The sequence below is a fragment of the Rhododendron vialii genome, chromosome 2a, assembly GCF_030253575.1.
Source record: "Rhododendron vialii isolate Sample 1 chromosome 2a, ASM3025357v1".
In the NCBI taxonomy this organism is placed as follows: Eukaryota; Viridiplantae; Streptophyta; class Magnoliopsida; order Ericales; family Ericaceae; genus Rhododendron; species Rhododendron vialii.
In genome coordinates this window covers 3,221,940-3,238,803 of record NC_080558.1, presented here as the reverse complement: position 1 = coordinate 3,238,803, position 16,864 = coordinate 3,221,940, and the positions used below count along the sequence as shown (strand labels likewise).

Below are 16,864 nucleotides of genomic sequence, written 5' to 3'. Positions count from 1 at the left end.
CGCTTTTAAAAGGCTCGAATGACGCTACCGTATTTTTTTTTTTTTTTTGAAAATACGCTACCGTATTTGATTATCACATTTTGAGTGCAATTCTATAAAATGATTAGTGGTCAAAGTGAGTAATTGCTCAGTGCCATGTGATGTGCTCCAGAGTCCTTTAATTAACAGCACACATTCACGCGAAATTCATATGCTTTTTCCAAATGGATGGAACCCATATACCTAGCGGTGAATCATATGTGAATGTGTGGTATCAACGGCAACTCCAGACTCATCTGGCATGTTGTTAACATAATATTAGGTAATATTATGTTGCCATATTTTCTAAGTTTTATTATTCTGTTTCTAGTTTAGACAGATTATTATTTATGTTTTTCTAGTTAGTCTAGGTTTTCTTATTATGCGTATTTCCTTGTTATGCGTCTTGCAGCCTATATAAAGGTGTGGGGTCACGTGCCTCCACACCCTTTTAGTTTTTTTCGATTTTGTGTGTGTGTGTGTGTGTATATTATATGTCGAATATGTGCAAGTAAGCAATGCTTGGTGTAGTGGTAAAGTGTTGGCTTTGTGAATAAGTGCGTGTGTGTTCGAGTCTCCCTCGAGTTTTTTTTTTCTTCAAAATCTTGGCATTAGAAAATAGTGCACACCTTGGAGAAAAAACATAAATTTATCCTCCCATAGCCAGAACCAAGGTTTTCACTACTTTCCCAATGTCTCCGATCATTTGTGTAGTACTCGATATGAACCCACACATTGCTTTTATACACTTTTGGTCGCTGAAACTTGTACTCGTAGAGTTAATAATAGGAAAATAGATCATGGACATGTGATAATTTTGTTTTAACACATATATATAGTTGAGGTACACAAGTTTGCCCAAGTAGCTGGTTATTAAAATACATATATACTTTAAAATTGTTACTTTATCATGAATGCTAAATTTTTTTTTTAGTGTGAATATGCTTAATGATAACTCATATATTACGGTTACCAAAAAAATTGGTGCTGATACTATATCAAATTCCTGAGTTCGCCACTGGGGGTATGCTTTATCTTGGTAAGTAGCGAAAGATGAGTCATTGGATGTAATGACGATGATGATCAAGTGGGTTCATGAGAGAAATCCAATAGGTTCAACTGCTCAGGGGCCAGGGTCGACACTTATAGGCAATCAAACCAAACACATGTAAATAGAGTTTTTCAAGATTCCACTGGATTCAAGTGACCCATTCTTGCCGGAAAATTGAAGAAGGTGATCTAGTCTCTCAGACCGTCGCCACTGTGCGGAATTGTAGGATTTTGGAGACATCATGTGACGGTGCTCACGCGGTATCAAAGGGCACCGAGTAATTTTTCGGCGAATCTACCATGTTCGGTATGAATTTAGTACTGTTGTGAGATTCTTTGTTTCTGAACCTTTTTCTCATTCCTTGAGCGTACGTTACGCAATCTTCAGTTGACCGGCAAAGCATAGACACAGATTCCATTAATAACCCGTGAAATTACTACTAGAATACAATATCCGATGACTGACTAAATTAGAGTATGAAATGGTGAAGGCTACGAAGCCCGCGGAAAACCGTTTTATATGGTAACTCACAGGATATTTTCTCTTAAACAAATCCTCAGTTTCCAAAAACTTGTCTATTTGTTTGACCTGATATGAACAAAGAAATGGACCATGTATGTATTTAGGTATTAGTACATTTTGTCTAATTTAATATGGATCAGATATATAATCCTACAAAGTGTGTAATACACAGTTGGGAGCTGTTTCATTTTAGCACTGGACGCCGAGCAAAGCGTGAACGCGCTTGTAGGCACTTGTTGACTGAATTGCGGACGTGTCAAGACTCGTTGCGCCTAACGTTGAAGGGTTGAATACCGTGAATCTAACTTCTAACTAGAGCGATTGCATGTGACTTAAAAGGGAAAGTCACGAGATGGTTTGGAGGTTGCCACCATGGAGTGGATTTAACAATTTCCTAACCACGTAGGAAAAGAAAGAACAAAAGTGATGGTATAAACTCAAACTCCATTGAAACGGGTTAAAAGAGTTGATCCAAGAGCGGAACTAGGAACTGATTCTGCCCTCGGCTAACCCAAAATTTATATATGAATCAAAATGCCGACCAACGTTCATCAAAACATTACAACATTTCGCAGCATTGGAATGTGATGAATTGAGACCTCCTACATGCTTTATAATTTTAACCTAAAGAGTAAGATTGTAAGAAAACTAACATTTTAAACCAATTTGAGCACATTAGTCAGTGCTCTGCATCACCTAAATCAGTAAAAATCTAAGCACACAAATCAAACACCAATGCTTTGCGTTTAACAAATCTAAGCACACTCTGCATTTAATAATATAAGTACAAATTTAAGCATACTCCCCACAAATGGCTGCAAACAGGAAAGAGAAGAAGTTTTGTTGGGCTTTCCCCAGCTCACCGACAAGGAAAGAGAAGAAATTGGGTTATTAAAGAAAAAATTGAGCTGGGCTAAAATTAATTGGGCTACAAACCTACTTATGATCTCTCTTTTTTTCGTTCATGTGAACTTCACCTGGGCTACAGCCCACTGTAGCCTCTTGTATGTTCCGCCCTTGAGTTGATCGATTACAAGAAAATAAAAGTGGTAAACTTAGCTGAAAATAAGTTTGATTATTGGATAAGCACTGGGTTTTGATTGGTGCATGACTCGTTCTTCATCTTTAATTCTTGTTAACAGTCATGGGGTGTGGGTTAATTTCTTGGACGTTTGACTCATGTCCCATGTCCATAACTGCAATTCACATTTGAAAATGAAAACCTTAACTGCAGCTCGTGGGCCATTTCTCCTTTATAGGAACAAATTCGATATGCCCAGGTCCATTATTTAGGACCCCACGTGTCCATGGTACAGAGTGTTGGAATTGAGTGATTTTTCAGTGTCGAGCGGGTATATCCTACGTGGTACTCGCTCGGCGCATCCGAGCCGTCCGATATACTTTTGGACGGCTTAGATTGAAACCTTTTCTCTCCTCTTACCCTATCACTTTCTCTCTCATTTTTCTCTCTCCAAATCTGAGCCATTCAAACAAGCAATAGACAGCTCGGATGCGTGAGCCGGCACCACGTGGTACCTGCTCGGCTCTTGAAAAATTTTCCGTTGGAATTGCAATCTGCTTTTCTGATCAGCAAGGTCAAGGTGACCTTCTAAGCAAGTAAAAAAAAAAAAGAGGTGAGCTTCTAAGCATTTTCCACTCACTCGTAGACTAGCCCGTTCCAGAACCGAAGTAAGAACTTATTTTTTGTCTAATAATAAGGTGTGTTCCACAAAAGGGTGATTAAGTACTTATTTTTTTAAAAAGTAATTTCAAGCTCAAAAATCATGTGCTTACGCAAATAATTTTCCTGTCACTGTGGATCTTGTTTGAGATCTTTAATACGGTGCAACAAAAATTGAAAAATTATTTTTCATTTACATTATTTTTAAGTTTGAAAATGTGAAAATAAGCTGCTTATTTGAGTTTTGTGGAATAAAGCATCAAAATAAATACTTATAAAATAAGAAGGTTTATGGAACGGGCTGGGGTCCCTCACAACGGAAATGATGAAAGATTCCTTAAACCCAAAGACAGGCAAGCGATGAAGCTAGAAAATTCCCTTCCCTTCCCTTCCCCTTTTCCTTCCCCTTTTCCTTTGGCCGGTAAAGATTCTAATTTTTACCATTGAAAAGTTTGTTAAAGTGGGTAGAATCTATTCTTCCAATTTCCTATGGGTAAATTACCAAAATCACCTCGGGATTTTTGAAAGTTATAGATTGCCCCGATCATGTTTGGAAAACCACAAAATACCCCCTGTCTCAGAACAAATTACTCTACTGTCGTTTTGTGGCCGCTAGAAAGTTCGATCGAATCTGTCTGACATCATAAAGTTATAATTATACTTGACCAGCTTGTCTTTTTTTAGCTTGTAAAAGACAATTTTCACACCTTTGCAGCCATTCAAAAGTTATAAAAGGACAGTGTGTTTTATTGTAATTAGGATTTGATGATGTCAAACAAATTTGGTCGAATTTCCTAGCAGCAACATCACGACAAATGTGAGGGAGCAATTTGTAATTTGTAATTTTGTTAAATTACCCTTTGTTAATCGGGGGAGATTTCAGTAATTTACCCTTTGTTAATCAGGTGCTCAAGTCAATAAGTTCACAACTCGGTTACACCTCATGCTCACTATTTGTCCTTTTCTAAATTTTTGTTCGATTTATTTAATTTTTTCGGATTAATCATTCGTCTCGATAAGAGTAGTCTAAAAAGAAAAATTATGAGCAAAAATTAAAAAAAAATTAACTAAAGATGTGAAAATGCCAAACAATTTGTATTTTTTATACTTTTGTTGTCTTACATGAATTCTTTTTAACTTTGGTGCAGTTTTTTATACATTTTTTCCTCATCAAGAAGAATGATTAATTCCAAAGATTACGACGAAAAGCCAAAAAAAAAATTATGAAAAACAAAAATATAGAAAAAAAACACCAAATCAAAATTTAGGGAGAATGGGGCCTAATTTCGGAAGAATAAATTTATAATGAGGCAAATTTTAATTAGTTTTTGCTAAGTGTTGTTTTTTTTGCTAGGCGTGGTTTAAAATTGCGAGATGGGTGAAAATTGTCACGCTCTTACTCAACAACTATTTACATATCTCTAATTTCACTATATTTGCCTCAAAGTATTGCTAGTTTCCTGTTCATAGATCACGCAATATCTGTTATATATATATCCCAATAAGATACTGGTTTGTAGTGGGAAGTGTGTGTATGTGTACTGGCCTTGTGTGAGAAAAGATGGTCATCATGATACACGAGAAATTTTGGTTAATGTGTTTTTGACAGCTAGGATTTAGAGGCTGAGAAAGAGGAGAGAGAGTGGTTGGCTGAGTAGGAGAGAGTGCTTGGATTCTCCATGATTAGTATAAGATACTTTGTGTACAATTCAACATCTTAATAAGTCTCTGAATTTCCAACAGGTAGCTGATGGGTTTGGCCGAATGTTAGTCACCTCAGTCGGAATGAACACAACATGGGGAGAAATGATGAGCACAATCAGCAACGACTCCAACGAAGAAACCCCGCTACAATCCAGGCTCAACACACTCACCTCATCCATCGGGAAAGTCGGTTTACTCGTCGCTTTCCTGGTCCTCGTCGTCTTACTCATCCGGTACTTCACCGGAAACACACAAGACGAAAATGGGAATACAGAGTACACCGGCAGCAAGACCAAAGCCGACGACATCATCAACTCTGTCGTAGCAATCATAGCGGCTGCAGTGACTATAGTGGTCCTCGCGATTCCAGAAGGGTTGCCTCTGGCTGTGACTCTCACTCTGGCTTATTCGATAAAGCAGATGATGAGTGACAATGCCATGGTTCGCAAGCTCTCTGCTTGCGAAACAATAGGTTCGGCTACCACTATTTGCACGGACAAAACCGGAACCCTCACACTTAACCAGATGAAGGTGACAAAATTCTGGCTTGGCCAGGACTTTGTAAATGAAAATGGCTCCTCTTCTCTTGCAACCAGTGTTTTTGAATTACTTCACCAAGGTGTTGGTCTGAACACGACTGGTTCGGTTTACAAGTCCATTTCAGGGTCCGAATTTGAGTTCTCTGGTAGCCCTACGGAAAAGGCGATTCTTTCTTGGGCTGTTTTGGAACTGAACTTGGATATGGAGGGACTCAAGCAGAGTTGTGAGATTGTACATGTTGAAGCATTCAACTCGACGAAGAAAAAAAGTGGTGCTTTGATGAGGAAGAAGGGTGAAAACACGACGAATGTGCACTGGAAAGGGGCAGCAGAGATGGTACTGGCAATGTGCTCGAATTACTACGATGTCTCTGGAAACATCAAGGTTTTGGATGATTTTGAAAGGAAAAAATTTGATCAAATAATCCAAGGTATGGCTGCTAGTAGCCTACGGTGCATCGCACTCGCCCACAAGCAAGTTCCAGAACAAGAAAATGAAGAGGGAAAAACCCATATAGAGGAAAACTGTTTAACCCTTTTGGGGCTAGGTGGTTTGAAGGATCCGTGTCGCCCGGGTGTGAAAAAAGCTGTGGAAGAGTGTCAATATGCAGGAGTGAGCGTGAAAATGATCACGGGTGACAATATTTTCACGGCTAGAGCGATAGCAACCGAATGTGGGATACTCAAGCCTAACCAGGACATCGAAAGTGGAGCACTGGTAGAAGGGGTGGAATTCAGGAACTACACACCAGAGGAACGAATGGAGAAGGTCGACAAAATCTGCGTGATGGCGAGATCTTCTCCATTCGACAAACTCCTAATGGTGCAATGCTTGAGACAAAAAGGGCAAGTGGTGGCGGTCACTGGGGATGGAACCAACGATGCGCCAGCACTGAAAGAAGCCGATATAGGCCTGTCGATGGGGATACAGGGGACCGAAGTGGTGAAAGAGAGCTCTTACATTGTCATTTTAGACGACAATTTTGGGTCCGTGGCCACTGTTTTAAGGTGGGGGAGATGTGTTTATACCAACATTCAGAAGTTCATTCAGTTTCAGCTCACTGTGAATGTTGCTGCCCTTGTCATCAACTTTGTCGCTGCGGTTTCAGCCGGAGAGGTCCCACTTTCCGCGGTTCAATTGTTATGGGTTAACTTGATTATGGACACATTGGGAGCATTGGCTTTAGCCACTGAAAAACCCACAAAGGAGCTAATGGAGAAACCTCCAGTGGGTCGAACAAAGCCTCTCATAACCAACGTTATGTGGAGGAACTTACTCTCTCAGGCAGCTTATCAAATCGCGGTACTGCTTACGTTACAGTTCAAAGGTGAAGCGATCTTCAATGTGAGTTCGAAAGTCAATGACACAATGATCTTCAATGTCTTCGTGCTGTGTCAAGTGTTCAACAAATTCAACGCGAGGAAGCTCGAGAAGAAGAATGTGTTCGAGGGAATTCACAAGAGCAAGTTGTTTTTGGTGATTGTTGGGGTGACAATTGTGCTTCAGGTGGTGATGGTGGAGTTCTTGAAGAAGTTTGCGGATACGGAGAGGTTGAATTGGTGGCAGTGGGGAGTTTGCGTTGGATTTGCTTCAGTTTCTTGGCCTATTGGATGGACTGTCAAATGGATTCCTGTTCTAGAGAAGCCATTTCTCAGCTATCTCAAATTGGGGAATTCAAAAGCTCTGTGAATAAGTTTGTGTTGGGTTTTTGGTGTTTGATTATGTCGTAGGTGTCGGTAGTTTATCTAAGGGAAGGGGAGTTCAAGTTCTTTGATGTGTTGTTTATTTTATTTAGAACAATACGTCTCTTTGTTATGGAACTGGAGAAATAAGAAATCATGCATACAACATACTTATTAAGAAATGACTTGGTTTCATTACCAGCTATGTAATAATATTTGTTGGAATATTTATCATAGCGTCTTTCCTTCCTCTTTACAACAATAGCAATCTCTGTTTCTGACTTGGATAGAAACTAAGAACGCAAGAGCTCAGTAAGACAACATTGGGACCTATCAAAAGCATCAAGTCATTTGACAAAGGAATTTAGCCAACCGGATCATCCGGTCAATAGAATTTAGGTATGCCATCTAGCCAATAATAACTTTTCAACATTCGTATTGTGACGCTTATTAGAGCATCAAAGAGATATGTAAGATACTCTATATTGGAAAAGTACAGAACTACGCTCATCGAAATAAGAGTGAGGGCAAAATTGAAGCTGTACTAAGCGCTTTTTTTTGGTTTGGCCCTGAAAGGAAGATGGAAGATTTGCTGGATTTTGAATGGAAGATGGCATTGGCCTAGAGGTAGATGACCCCTTCTACAAGACAAGGAAAGAAAACAGTGAAGTTGTAACACATTTGGGTTGAAATGTGGATCTTCAATGTAGATTGGACAGTGTCGGCATTATCACTGAATCACCGGTTTTAAATCGCAGTATCAAAAAACGTAACAGTATTGGTAATATGGTCATGTATTGGCCGATATTGGACCATAACTGCCGTTACAAAAGTAAATAACAGTATCGGAAGTCCAAAAATTTGTTATGTAACGGCCTATACGATACTGATACATAATGGGTTTTATGTTAAACCATACCAGTACTGATGGAGTTTTTGTGCTTTGTGGGCTGGCCTAGGAGGATCATGGCCATTTGTTCTTCAGCTGCCCTTATTCTACTAGTGTAGGGAGTTTTTTTTTTTCTACAAAAGAATGCAATTAATAGGGCTGCCCTCAACTTGCTTGGTGAAGTGGACTGGGCTGCCCAACACAGGAAAACTCTGAGCTTCAGGCATGCTGCTCAATGTTCATAATCGATCTCTCTATCACTTCAGTTACATATAAACTTTGGTTTGAAAGAATTAGAAGAATCTTTCAGAAGCAACCTGATCGGCGCGTAAATGTTTACATTAGCGTCCCTTAAATTATCCTTGCTAAGTCCATTTATATTGTTACTCGGAATTTAATACTTGATTTTTGTATTGTAGGTATTTCGGAAGCTTAATACATAAAAACCGATTAAATTCGATGTACGTGGTTAGCTGCTGATCAAATTAAAAGAATCATGGATCGCGCCTTATAATGTTTCCTCCTATTATTGCTTCTTCTGTGCACGTATTCTTGGAAGAGAAATTGGTGGCAATGCATTTTTACAATTTGATGCATGACTTGGTGGGCCCACAAGGCTACTTTTTCTTACTTATTTTGACTGAGCCTTTGGACCAAGAAAAGAGAATTAGAAAACAGAGGATGTGCAAAGGAGATTGATCACCTTCTCAATGTCGGCTCCCAACCGAATTCAGACGGGTTCAATTCCGATGTCTGGCTAAACTCATCTTCTAGGGTATAGATGAAGCTCGAACTCTGAGTAATAATATTTATGTTTTGATTTTGTGTTATGTTATTCGAATCGCGGTTGTATGATTTAAAGATTTATATGTAATGTTAATTTTTCCTATTTGATCTTGTGTATGATTTTCTAGATTTTACGCACATTCATACAACGGTTTATAATTGTTTATTTTGTGATAACCGGATAAGATGGGTTATGCTCTGTAAGATAAGCAGTGCTATTAGACGATTTGAGCCATAGAGACGAGTCATACTAATAAGACGGTTTGTGTTAGACGGCAATACTCCATGCTATACGGTGATTCATAAAAATCTTTCAGCAATACTAGGAGGGCCCACGAACCCTAATGATATCCGGATTGATTCGAGTAATTAACATTTATCATTGCATAAATACTGTTACAAGGGGTGGAGTGGATTCAAAACCCTAGAAACTTTTCCCACTTGTTTTCAAAACCGTATTTCTTTTGCATGTGAAGAGGACGTGTGACGACTCCCATTGTTTTTTTTCCCTGCAACTAGTTGTTTGTTTTTGGAGCTAGCTAGGTGGTTCTGTTCCTTTTACTTGTTTGTTTGTTTCCATAACTGATTGGTTTTAGCTATGTTGATTGTTTGATTGATTGTATGGCTGCAGGGGTATGCCCTGGTGATCCTGTATTCTGGGTTGGTTTTCAATGGAAAACAATTTACCAAAAAAAGAAGAAGAGAGACTCTAGATCTACTTTTCCAGCTACGAATTACATCTTCAATTCCCAAACAGCAAAAGAAACAATGACAGCCGAAGGGTTTAATCTTTCCATTCTTTTTTCTTTTCTTTATAAGATAAGAAGAAGAATTTTATTCTTTTGAGTTAAAATTACAAGAAGCTTTAAAAGGAGTGAGCGAAAATGTCATCAATATCTCTCTGTTCTTTGGTGGCGCTCGCATCTGTGGTCTACAAGCAACCAAACAGATATAACCAATGGGGTGCACAGATATAACCAATGGGGTGCACTTCTTTTCTTTTTAAGTTTGGAGTTTTTTTTTGTTATATGCTTCATTTCTTTTTAAGATAGGTACATTCATCAAAATGTAAAGCTGTGTTTGGAAGAGTCAGATTCCAAGTGAAGTGGGTGGGGTACATAAACTTAGTAGGGGTTATGTACTGAGTTTCCACAGGATGTGGAGTCAGTGGCGGACCCAGAATTTACCTTTAGTGGAGGCAAATTGTACTAATAATCTTAAGCAAAAATAGTAATTAAGCGCAAGGCCAAAAACTAAGGGAAATTGAATTGTAAATTTCAATCATTGAGTAAAAACAAAGTAATGTAATGAAGGCATAATTTTCCGGAACAATCAAAATATATATTACAAACCTTAAAAAAGACAGTTTTCATGGAAAAATAACATTATTCTCGTGGTGTTGTAATTGTGGAAATTAGCATGACGTGGCACAGGCCGCATTTCGTAAAAGAGACAGTTTTCATGGAAAAATAACGGGTTTGTGGATTAAAAAAGAACGCTGTAGATTCTGATTGTTTACGATTATTTTGGCCATGGTTGTGGACCTGCTTAAAAGATTTTTGGGTGTAATTTATAGCTCTTCTAAGAGGGGAATTGAATTGATTTTTCTGTAACTTCACTTATACGCCTTTCCTTGGTGATACGGAAATGATCTCACTCATCTCTTGCCTTCCTAAATAACAACACCACGGTACAAGCAATAATGGAACGATGTATCATGTATGGATGAAAATTTATAGATTTCACAAAAAATTTACGAATTCAATATGCTTAAGAGTCTGGTTGTATTGTGACTTTTTGCAGGATTGTGGAGTTACGCACTTCGAGAAAACAGCCAACAAGTGGAGGAAGAACGGACAAGGCGATGAGTGGCATGAGAAATGGTGGGAACACTATGATGCCTCTGGCAAAGCAGAGAAATGGGCACGTAAGTGGTGCAGCATTGACCCCAACACACTCCTCGAGCCTGGCCATGCTCGATCATGTTTGGCACGAAAGGTATTGAATTTTTACATTTTCATACTGCATTAAGGTTGGATTCCTGGTTATTCTTGATCGGATATGGTTCTAGAGAATGTTCCAAATTCGTCTTTTTTCTCAAAATCTAACATGTGAATTAGGTTGTGGCATGAAGCATCGATCCTTGTTCTGTCTGTGCTTAACTGAGTAATTGACACAGTTAAATTGGTACATCTTTCTGTAATTTTCTCCTATATACTAGCATGATTCCAATCAATTGTCTTTATTACTGCCCTTTACCCTTTTTTTGTCGATTTTTGTTGTTGCTCCTAGCCTGTTGTCCTGCTAAATGGTCTTTAAAGTTTGAACACCATAGAGAAACCAAACTTGTTAAGTTGGTTGTCTTTTTTCTCTCCTCAAACTCAATGCCGAACTCGCAGACCTAAATTTCAAAGTGAGCTTGTCTCATACTCCATCCGTTCCACAATGACAGTCTCACTTTCTCTCTCTTACCTCTTTTCAAATAAAAAAATTAACTACTTCTGTGCATAATTTTTCAATTTTTTTCGCACCGTATTAAAGATCTCGATTAATACTTTAATTTGGTGCAAAAAAATTAAAAAATTATACACGAAAGTAATTGATTTTTTTATTTGAAAAATGACATGACTTTTCATGGTAGACTCTCAATATGGAACGGAGGGAGTAGTATAAGTAATTTGAATACCCGTTCGTTTGAAGACCAAGTCTACTCAACCGAGCTTAGTTGTATCAATCCTGCAAGTTTACCAAAGTTTATCTTTTTGACAGGTGGGACGAGAAGTATGACGGGAAGGGCAGCAGCACGAAATAAGCGGACAAATGGGCCGAGCGCTCCTAGGGTGACGGCTGGTCAAAATGGGGTGGCAAGGGTTGAGAACTTCGATTCAAATGGTCATGGTGTCAAACAAGGGGAGACATGGTGGCAAGGAAAATATGGAGAGCGGTGGAACCGCACTTGGGGTGAGGGTCACAACGGATCTGGATGGGTGAATAAGTACGGAAAGAGCAGCTGTGGCGAGCACTGGGATACTCATGCGGAGCAAGACACGTGGTACGAGAGGTATCCCCATTTTTGGGTTTGAACATTGCTTCGAGAATTCAGTCCAGTTTCGTGAAGTTCGGAAACCACCTGAGTACTCATGAGACTTGAAAATTGTTTCCGTTTTCATATGACCATAGTGCTTACAGAAGGGCATACCCAGGATATATAGTAGCTTACATAACTTGAAGAGGAGCATATCTATTTTCTGAAGTTCTGTTGTATCTGTTGGGTACACCCAAGTGGTGTGGGTGTGTGTGCAGGGGATAAAACCCCGGTGATATAAAAGTCTTGTGATAAGGCTGCATGTGTATGTGTGGCTGAGTGAGACAGCGAGAGGGTAAGGGAGTGTGAACCGGTTGAGCCTCGGAGATGTCTGGAGAGACTGTCGGAGAGCCACCGGAGTGAGGGAGAGAGAGATGGCAGCCGGGTTGTGGCGTGCCCGTGAGGGTTTTTCATATATATTATATTTGATTTGTGATTAACACATATACAAAATTTTTCCTCGCATCTCTCCTGTTTGTGCTTGATTGTGTTTGCGTGCTTGTGCTTGGGGTGCAGAATCAGGGTCAGGGTCTCAACCCAACAGTATCCTTGTAAGTGTAACAGTTTACATGCATTAAGAGTTGATCTTGTTTCTATCTTTTCCTTTTTCCTACTCATCCTAAATAAGAAGCACTTTGGTGATTTCATCGCTTGGCAATTTTGAGCCAATTTGGACAATTATGTCCCTTAATTGTAAGGATGTTGTGTTTGCTTGCTTGGGCAAAAGGTCATTTTATCTCTTGCATTTAGTGGGTTACGTGGCGTGAGGGATTACGGTGGGGGTTATGTGAACCAATTCGCTTCGTTAGCTCAGCTCCTCCTTTTCTTGCTCTAAACCAGAGAGAGAGAGAGAGAGAGTGTGTGTGTGTGTGTGTTTTGGTCGAGCTAAATCATAAGAGCATGGTGTTCCTCCGCCTTCGAAGCTACTGTGCCGTCGTCGCCGTCGTTAGCCCTGGAGAGGGTAAGTCCAGTTACTGCGGCTCCGACAAATATTGTCGTCTAAATCGTAAACGTCGCTCGCTAGGTAAGTTCTTAATCGGTGTGGGTTTCGATAGGCTAATTGTTGGGTTTAGCAGTAATTTGTGAGAGTGGGTTTCGATTTATGAGAAGCTGACTTCCAGAAATTGCATAAGGTAAACAGATTTTCTGTGGGTGTTAATCCTTCCTGGTTGTCGATCTAGGGTTCTGTTTGAATTTTGTTTCTATATATCTGATTTGCCTGCTTTGCATGCGTTTGTTAGTGCTAATTTCTCTGGGTATTCGGATTGTGATTGTTGGTGTTGATTTTGCAGAGAGGTAAAGTTGGTTCTATGGTTCTTTGGTTGGTGAGGGGGGTCAGAAGCGGAGAAGAAGAATTGAAGGAACGAATTTGGATTGTCAAATCTTGATTTGCTTCTCTTGGTAAGATGTTACGTGCTGTACCAGCCAGTTTGATAGTAGATTGTGTTCCAATTATTCGTTTCAGTGGTTTGATTTTTTAGGATCTATAATTAACAGAAATCCTATTTGCACCGATGAAAAGGGGAGGGAAACGGTACCGACCGCCGCGCGCGGCGGTCTCCGGCCACCGGACGGCCGATCCGAGCCGTCCAAAATATATACACGAAAAATAGGGTGTCTAGATCAAGCACCCTACACACATCGGATGCCGTTGATTCCCGCGTTGGGCCCCTCGGTTTTTTTTTTAAAATTTTTGGACGGCTCGGATCGGCCGTCCGGTGGCCGGAGACCGCCGAGCGCGGCGGTCGGTACCGTTTCCCTCCCCTTTTCATCGGTGCAAATAGCACCACTCTATAATTAAACCATCATAACTTGGGTTAAGATATTGCGTAGTTAGATTTGGTGGAAATAGCTAGAACTTAACTTGAAAGTGCATAAACTATAGGTTTTCGGTGGATATCTCTGATTTATGTTCTTCGCTGTGGTTTGCATGTTGTTTGGTTTGGCTAATGAGGTTGCAATTTTTTATTTTTCGGGTTTGTTGGTTGTCGATCGGAGGTTCCGTGAACGCATATTTCTAGGATTAGGATTTTGGTTGAAAGAAAAAACAGGGAAGAAATGGGCCAATAGTTGCCCATCTACAGCTTCGTGGCTCCAGATTGAGGGTTCAGATATTCTAAAGGTAATTTTCTAAATTCTTTTTACACGATTTAGGCTGGATTTGGGTTGTCATTTGGGTGGGTTTTATGTATTTTCGGTTGGACAAGGTTTAATTTTTGGCCATGTGCATTGGTTGCTGATATTAGGCTATGGCACATTATTCTAAGTTGTTACCCTCTACTTTCACAAAATCAACAAACAATACAGTTACTTAAAAAAAAAAAACAATACAAAAGACTTGGGTAACGACAAAACGTGTATAAGCAGTTTGTGTATGAAGTTACCTTTGAGTCTTGGCTATATTTACCCCCCTCTTTCAATTAAAGTCACATATCTGAGGGCAAAAGTTCTGTCTCCCTGCCTGAGTGCAAACATATGGACCATATGGTTAGTGGTTTACCTATACGTAGGAATGGTTACCATAGCATGTGCTGTTTTGCTGCTATATTTTCGAATGTATTGTGTTGATGGAGTATATTCAATTAGATGTTCAGAATGCTCTAACACTAATAGTGTGTTTTAGGATGAGATTGCTTGCCTTCTTTTTCTTTTCTTTAAATTCTCTTAGCTAGCTTCTGGTCCTGAGTTTTTTTTTTCAAATATGAAGATCTATATATTATTTTGCATGCTGAATTTTTTTTTTCCTGGAGACATCCAGCTTGCTCCCTTGAGGAACTGGAAATCAATCATGAGTTGCCTCGACTATTGCAATGACGATGATATGCAATGGGCTTCTAACAATGCACAGTTCACAGGAAATAATGCATCAGGTAGTTAATTAATCACTTTGCAGGATTTAAATGTATTACAATAGTTTCTCTTTCATTATTTGAAATACTAAAGAAGGCCTTTATTGGACAAATATGAAAGACAGATATCTTTTAGTTGTAGGAGTTGGAATTTCAAGGTTTGCATTCTATGCTTCGAGTGTGAATCCAGAGACCTTTAAGTCCTTTCCATTTTATTAATTTCAGTGCTTTCCGAACTCGAGATGGTATCACGAATATTTGCAGGGCGATTGTCTTGGCTCATTTAAAATGGTGATTATCTTAGCTCATTTAAGGTTTTAAATGCTATCACTGCTTGGTTTACTTGTGTTTTCGAGGTGGTATCACGAATATTTGCAGGCTGATTATGTTGGCTCATTTAAACACTATCACTGCTTGGTTTACTTGTGTTTTTAGTTTCCTTATTAAGTTTTTATTCTGTTTGGATCCATATAAACAAACTATAGTGCCCCATGTTGGCATTTTTAGTGTTGTGTCATTCGCCTTTGTTTTCATTCCGTAATTGAAGGCTTCTCATTTTCATCCTCACTTAACTGAGTAGAAATTAATGATGCCATGCTACTGAAGCTGGCCTAATAAAGGACACAAAAACTGTAGGTATCCCTACCATTGCTGTCCCAACTATCCCAGTGGATGAATTGAAGGGAATAACAGAAAACTTTGGTACAAAGGCTTTAATCGGTACTGGCATTAAAAGTTAGACTCCAGTAAGTAGCCAGACCAATAATTTTTAGCACAAGTTGGGCTCATCACATTGTGTTAATTTCTATATGTTGTATAACAACCTAAGATCGACCAGTTGCTTCATGAATTAACAGGTTTCTATGTTCCACCTTAATACATTTTTACTTTCTATGTCATAATAGTTGTTTAGATGTCAAAAATTATGTCTAGAAGACAAAACAAATCATGCTCTACAGTTCTAGGGTGTCCTGATGATATATTTTTTTGCATTAGACATTAGACGGCAATAACATTTCAGTTTGATGATTGGCTTCATGAATTCTTGTAAAAATTTGTTACCTTTTCCATTCAATATGTTAAGCAAAGGAGTTGGACAACTTTCCGTATGATTTGAGTAACAAGTTCATAGGATCGTTTTTCTTGTATTCTAGCCATTGAAGGAACTTTGGACAGCCCCACACACTAACATTGAAGACGATTTGGCACCAGATATCTGGAGGTGTGGAAAGAGTTTGCATATATACTTGCTTTTATACATATTTTCATTGTGTAGATATTGAACTTGCAAGTAGAAGACTGTGGGGAAGTTGGAAAGCAAGTGACAAGGCAATAAAGGGAATTGCTCCAATTGAGACCTCCTAACCATCGAGAAGGAGCATATTCAAGACATCCCCAACTACTGCAACGATTTCAGAAATATTCAAAATTTGCTCTCTTCAACGGGCATAACATACGTGCCTTGCATGTTGCAATTCACCTAGTCAGCCAAAAAAATATGCATTACGTAAATTATATCAGTTTTCATTGTATTGAGATACCATATTCAAATAAAGGGTAGTGTGAAAATCGCTTCCTTAGCACTCTTCAAAGCTCGACGATGAAAGAACTTGAAAAAGTATGTCACCGCCAATACAGGGGAACTGACAGGCTTGTTTTTTGAGCAGAGGGAAAGAGGGTGATTCTACTTAACCCACTCAACTAGGCGATTGCTGGCTAGTGAGAGGCAAGAGTACCATTTTAACAGAGTAACGCACATGAACCCTAACTTCCTAATGTGGGAAGCCAGCCCATGACAAAGGCCCGAAAGCCGCACCCATCCTTCGGACGGGTCCAACGGCATAAAACGATTGGCCCCCTTTTCATGGTTGAAGTTGGGCCAGGGAATTGGTTTTTCTGAGCATATTTAGCCCACTCAACTAGGCAATTGCTAAATAGTGAGAGGCAAGAGGATCCTTTTAGCGAACACACAAACCTGGTCCTACAAACCCAAACTTCCTAATTTCAGATGTACCAAAAAAAAAACCCCAAACTTCCTGATATGGGAAGCCACCGAT

At 39.3% G+C, this 16,864-nt stretch overlaps 3 protein-coding genes and 1 pseudogene across 8 annotated transcripts in view; all 4 read left to right on the top strand.

The window, feature by feature from the left end:
- Positions 1-7,435, top strand: part of LOC131316780 (putative calcium-transporting ATPase 13, plasma membrane-type) — a 30,684-nt gene extending 23,249 nt beyond the window's left edge. The window contains exon 4 of one of the 2 annotated variants that reach the window (XM_058346228.1): positions 7,247-7,435. The gene's annotated coding sequence lies outside the window, so the exon portion shown is untranslated. Of the gene's footprint in view, positions 1-7,210 lie in introns of both variants that reach the window. The other variant, XM_058346229.1, reaches the window with a different exon arrangement.
- On the top strand, positions 1,675-7,269 carry LOC131316976 (putative calcium-transporting ATPase 13, plasma membrane-type; annotated as a pseudogene).
- A 3,222-nt stretch (positions 7,436-10,657) lies between the features above and the next one.
- On the top strand, positions 10,658-12,137 carry LOC131316796 (protein LIKE EARLY STARVATION, chloroplastic-like). Its single transcript, XM_058346247.1, has 2 exons — positions 10,658-10,871; positions 11,643-12,137. The coding sequence occupies exons 1-2, from the start codon at positions 10,856-10,858 to the stop codon at positions 11,954-11,956; spliced, it is 330 nt and encodes a 109-aa protein (XP_058202230.1). The 5' UTR covers positions 10,658-10,855; the 3' UTR covers positions 11,957-12,137.
- A 666-nt stretch (positions 12,138-12,803) lies between these two features.
- LOC131316795 (uncharacterized) lies at positions 12,804-16,299 on the top strand. 5 transcript variants are annotated; one of them, XR_009197278.1, is made up of 5 exons: positions 12,804-12,919; positions 13,251-13,359; positions 13,957-14,080; positions 14,717-14,828; positions 16,084-16,299. XR_009197278.1 is itself a non-coding variant. In XM_058346246.1 (3 exons), the coding sequence occupies exons 1-3, from the start codon at positions 13,868-13,870 to the stop codon at positions 16,170-16,172; spliced, it is 414 nt and encodes a 137-aa protein (XP_058202229.1). In that variant the 5' UTR covers positions 13,758-13,867; the 3' UTR covers positions 16,173-16,299. The 5 variants fall into 5 exon arrangements, 1 of the variants encoding a protein (XP_058202229.1); XR_009197276.1 differs by having other exon boundaries at positions 12,814-12,982; XR_009197279.1 differs by having other exon boundaries at positions 12,814-12,982; positions 14,709-14,828.
- Positions 16,300-16,864: the final 565 nt, after the last annotated feature.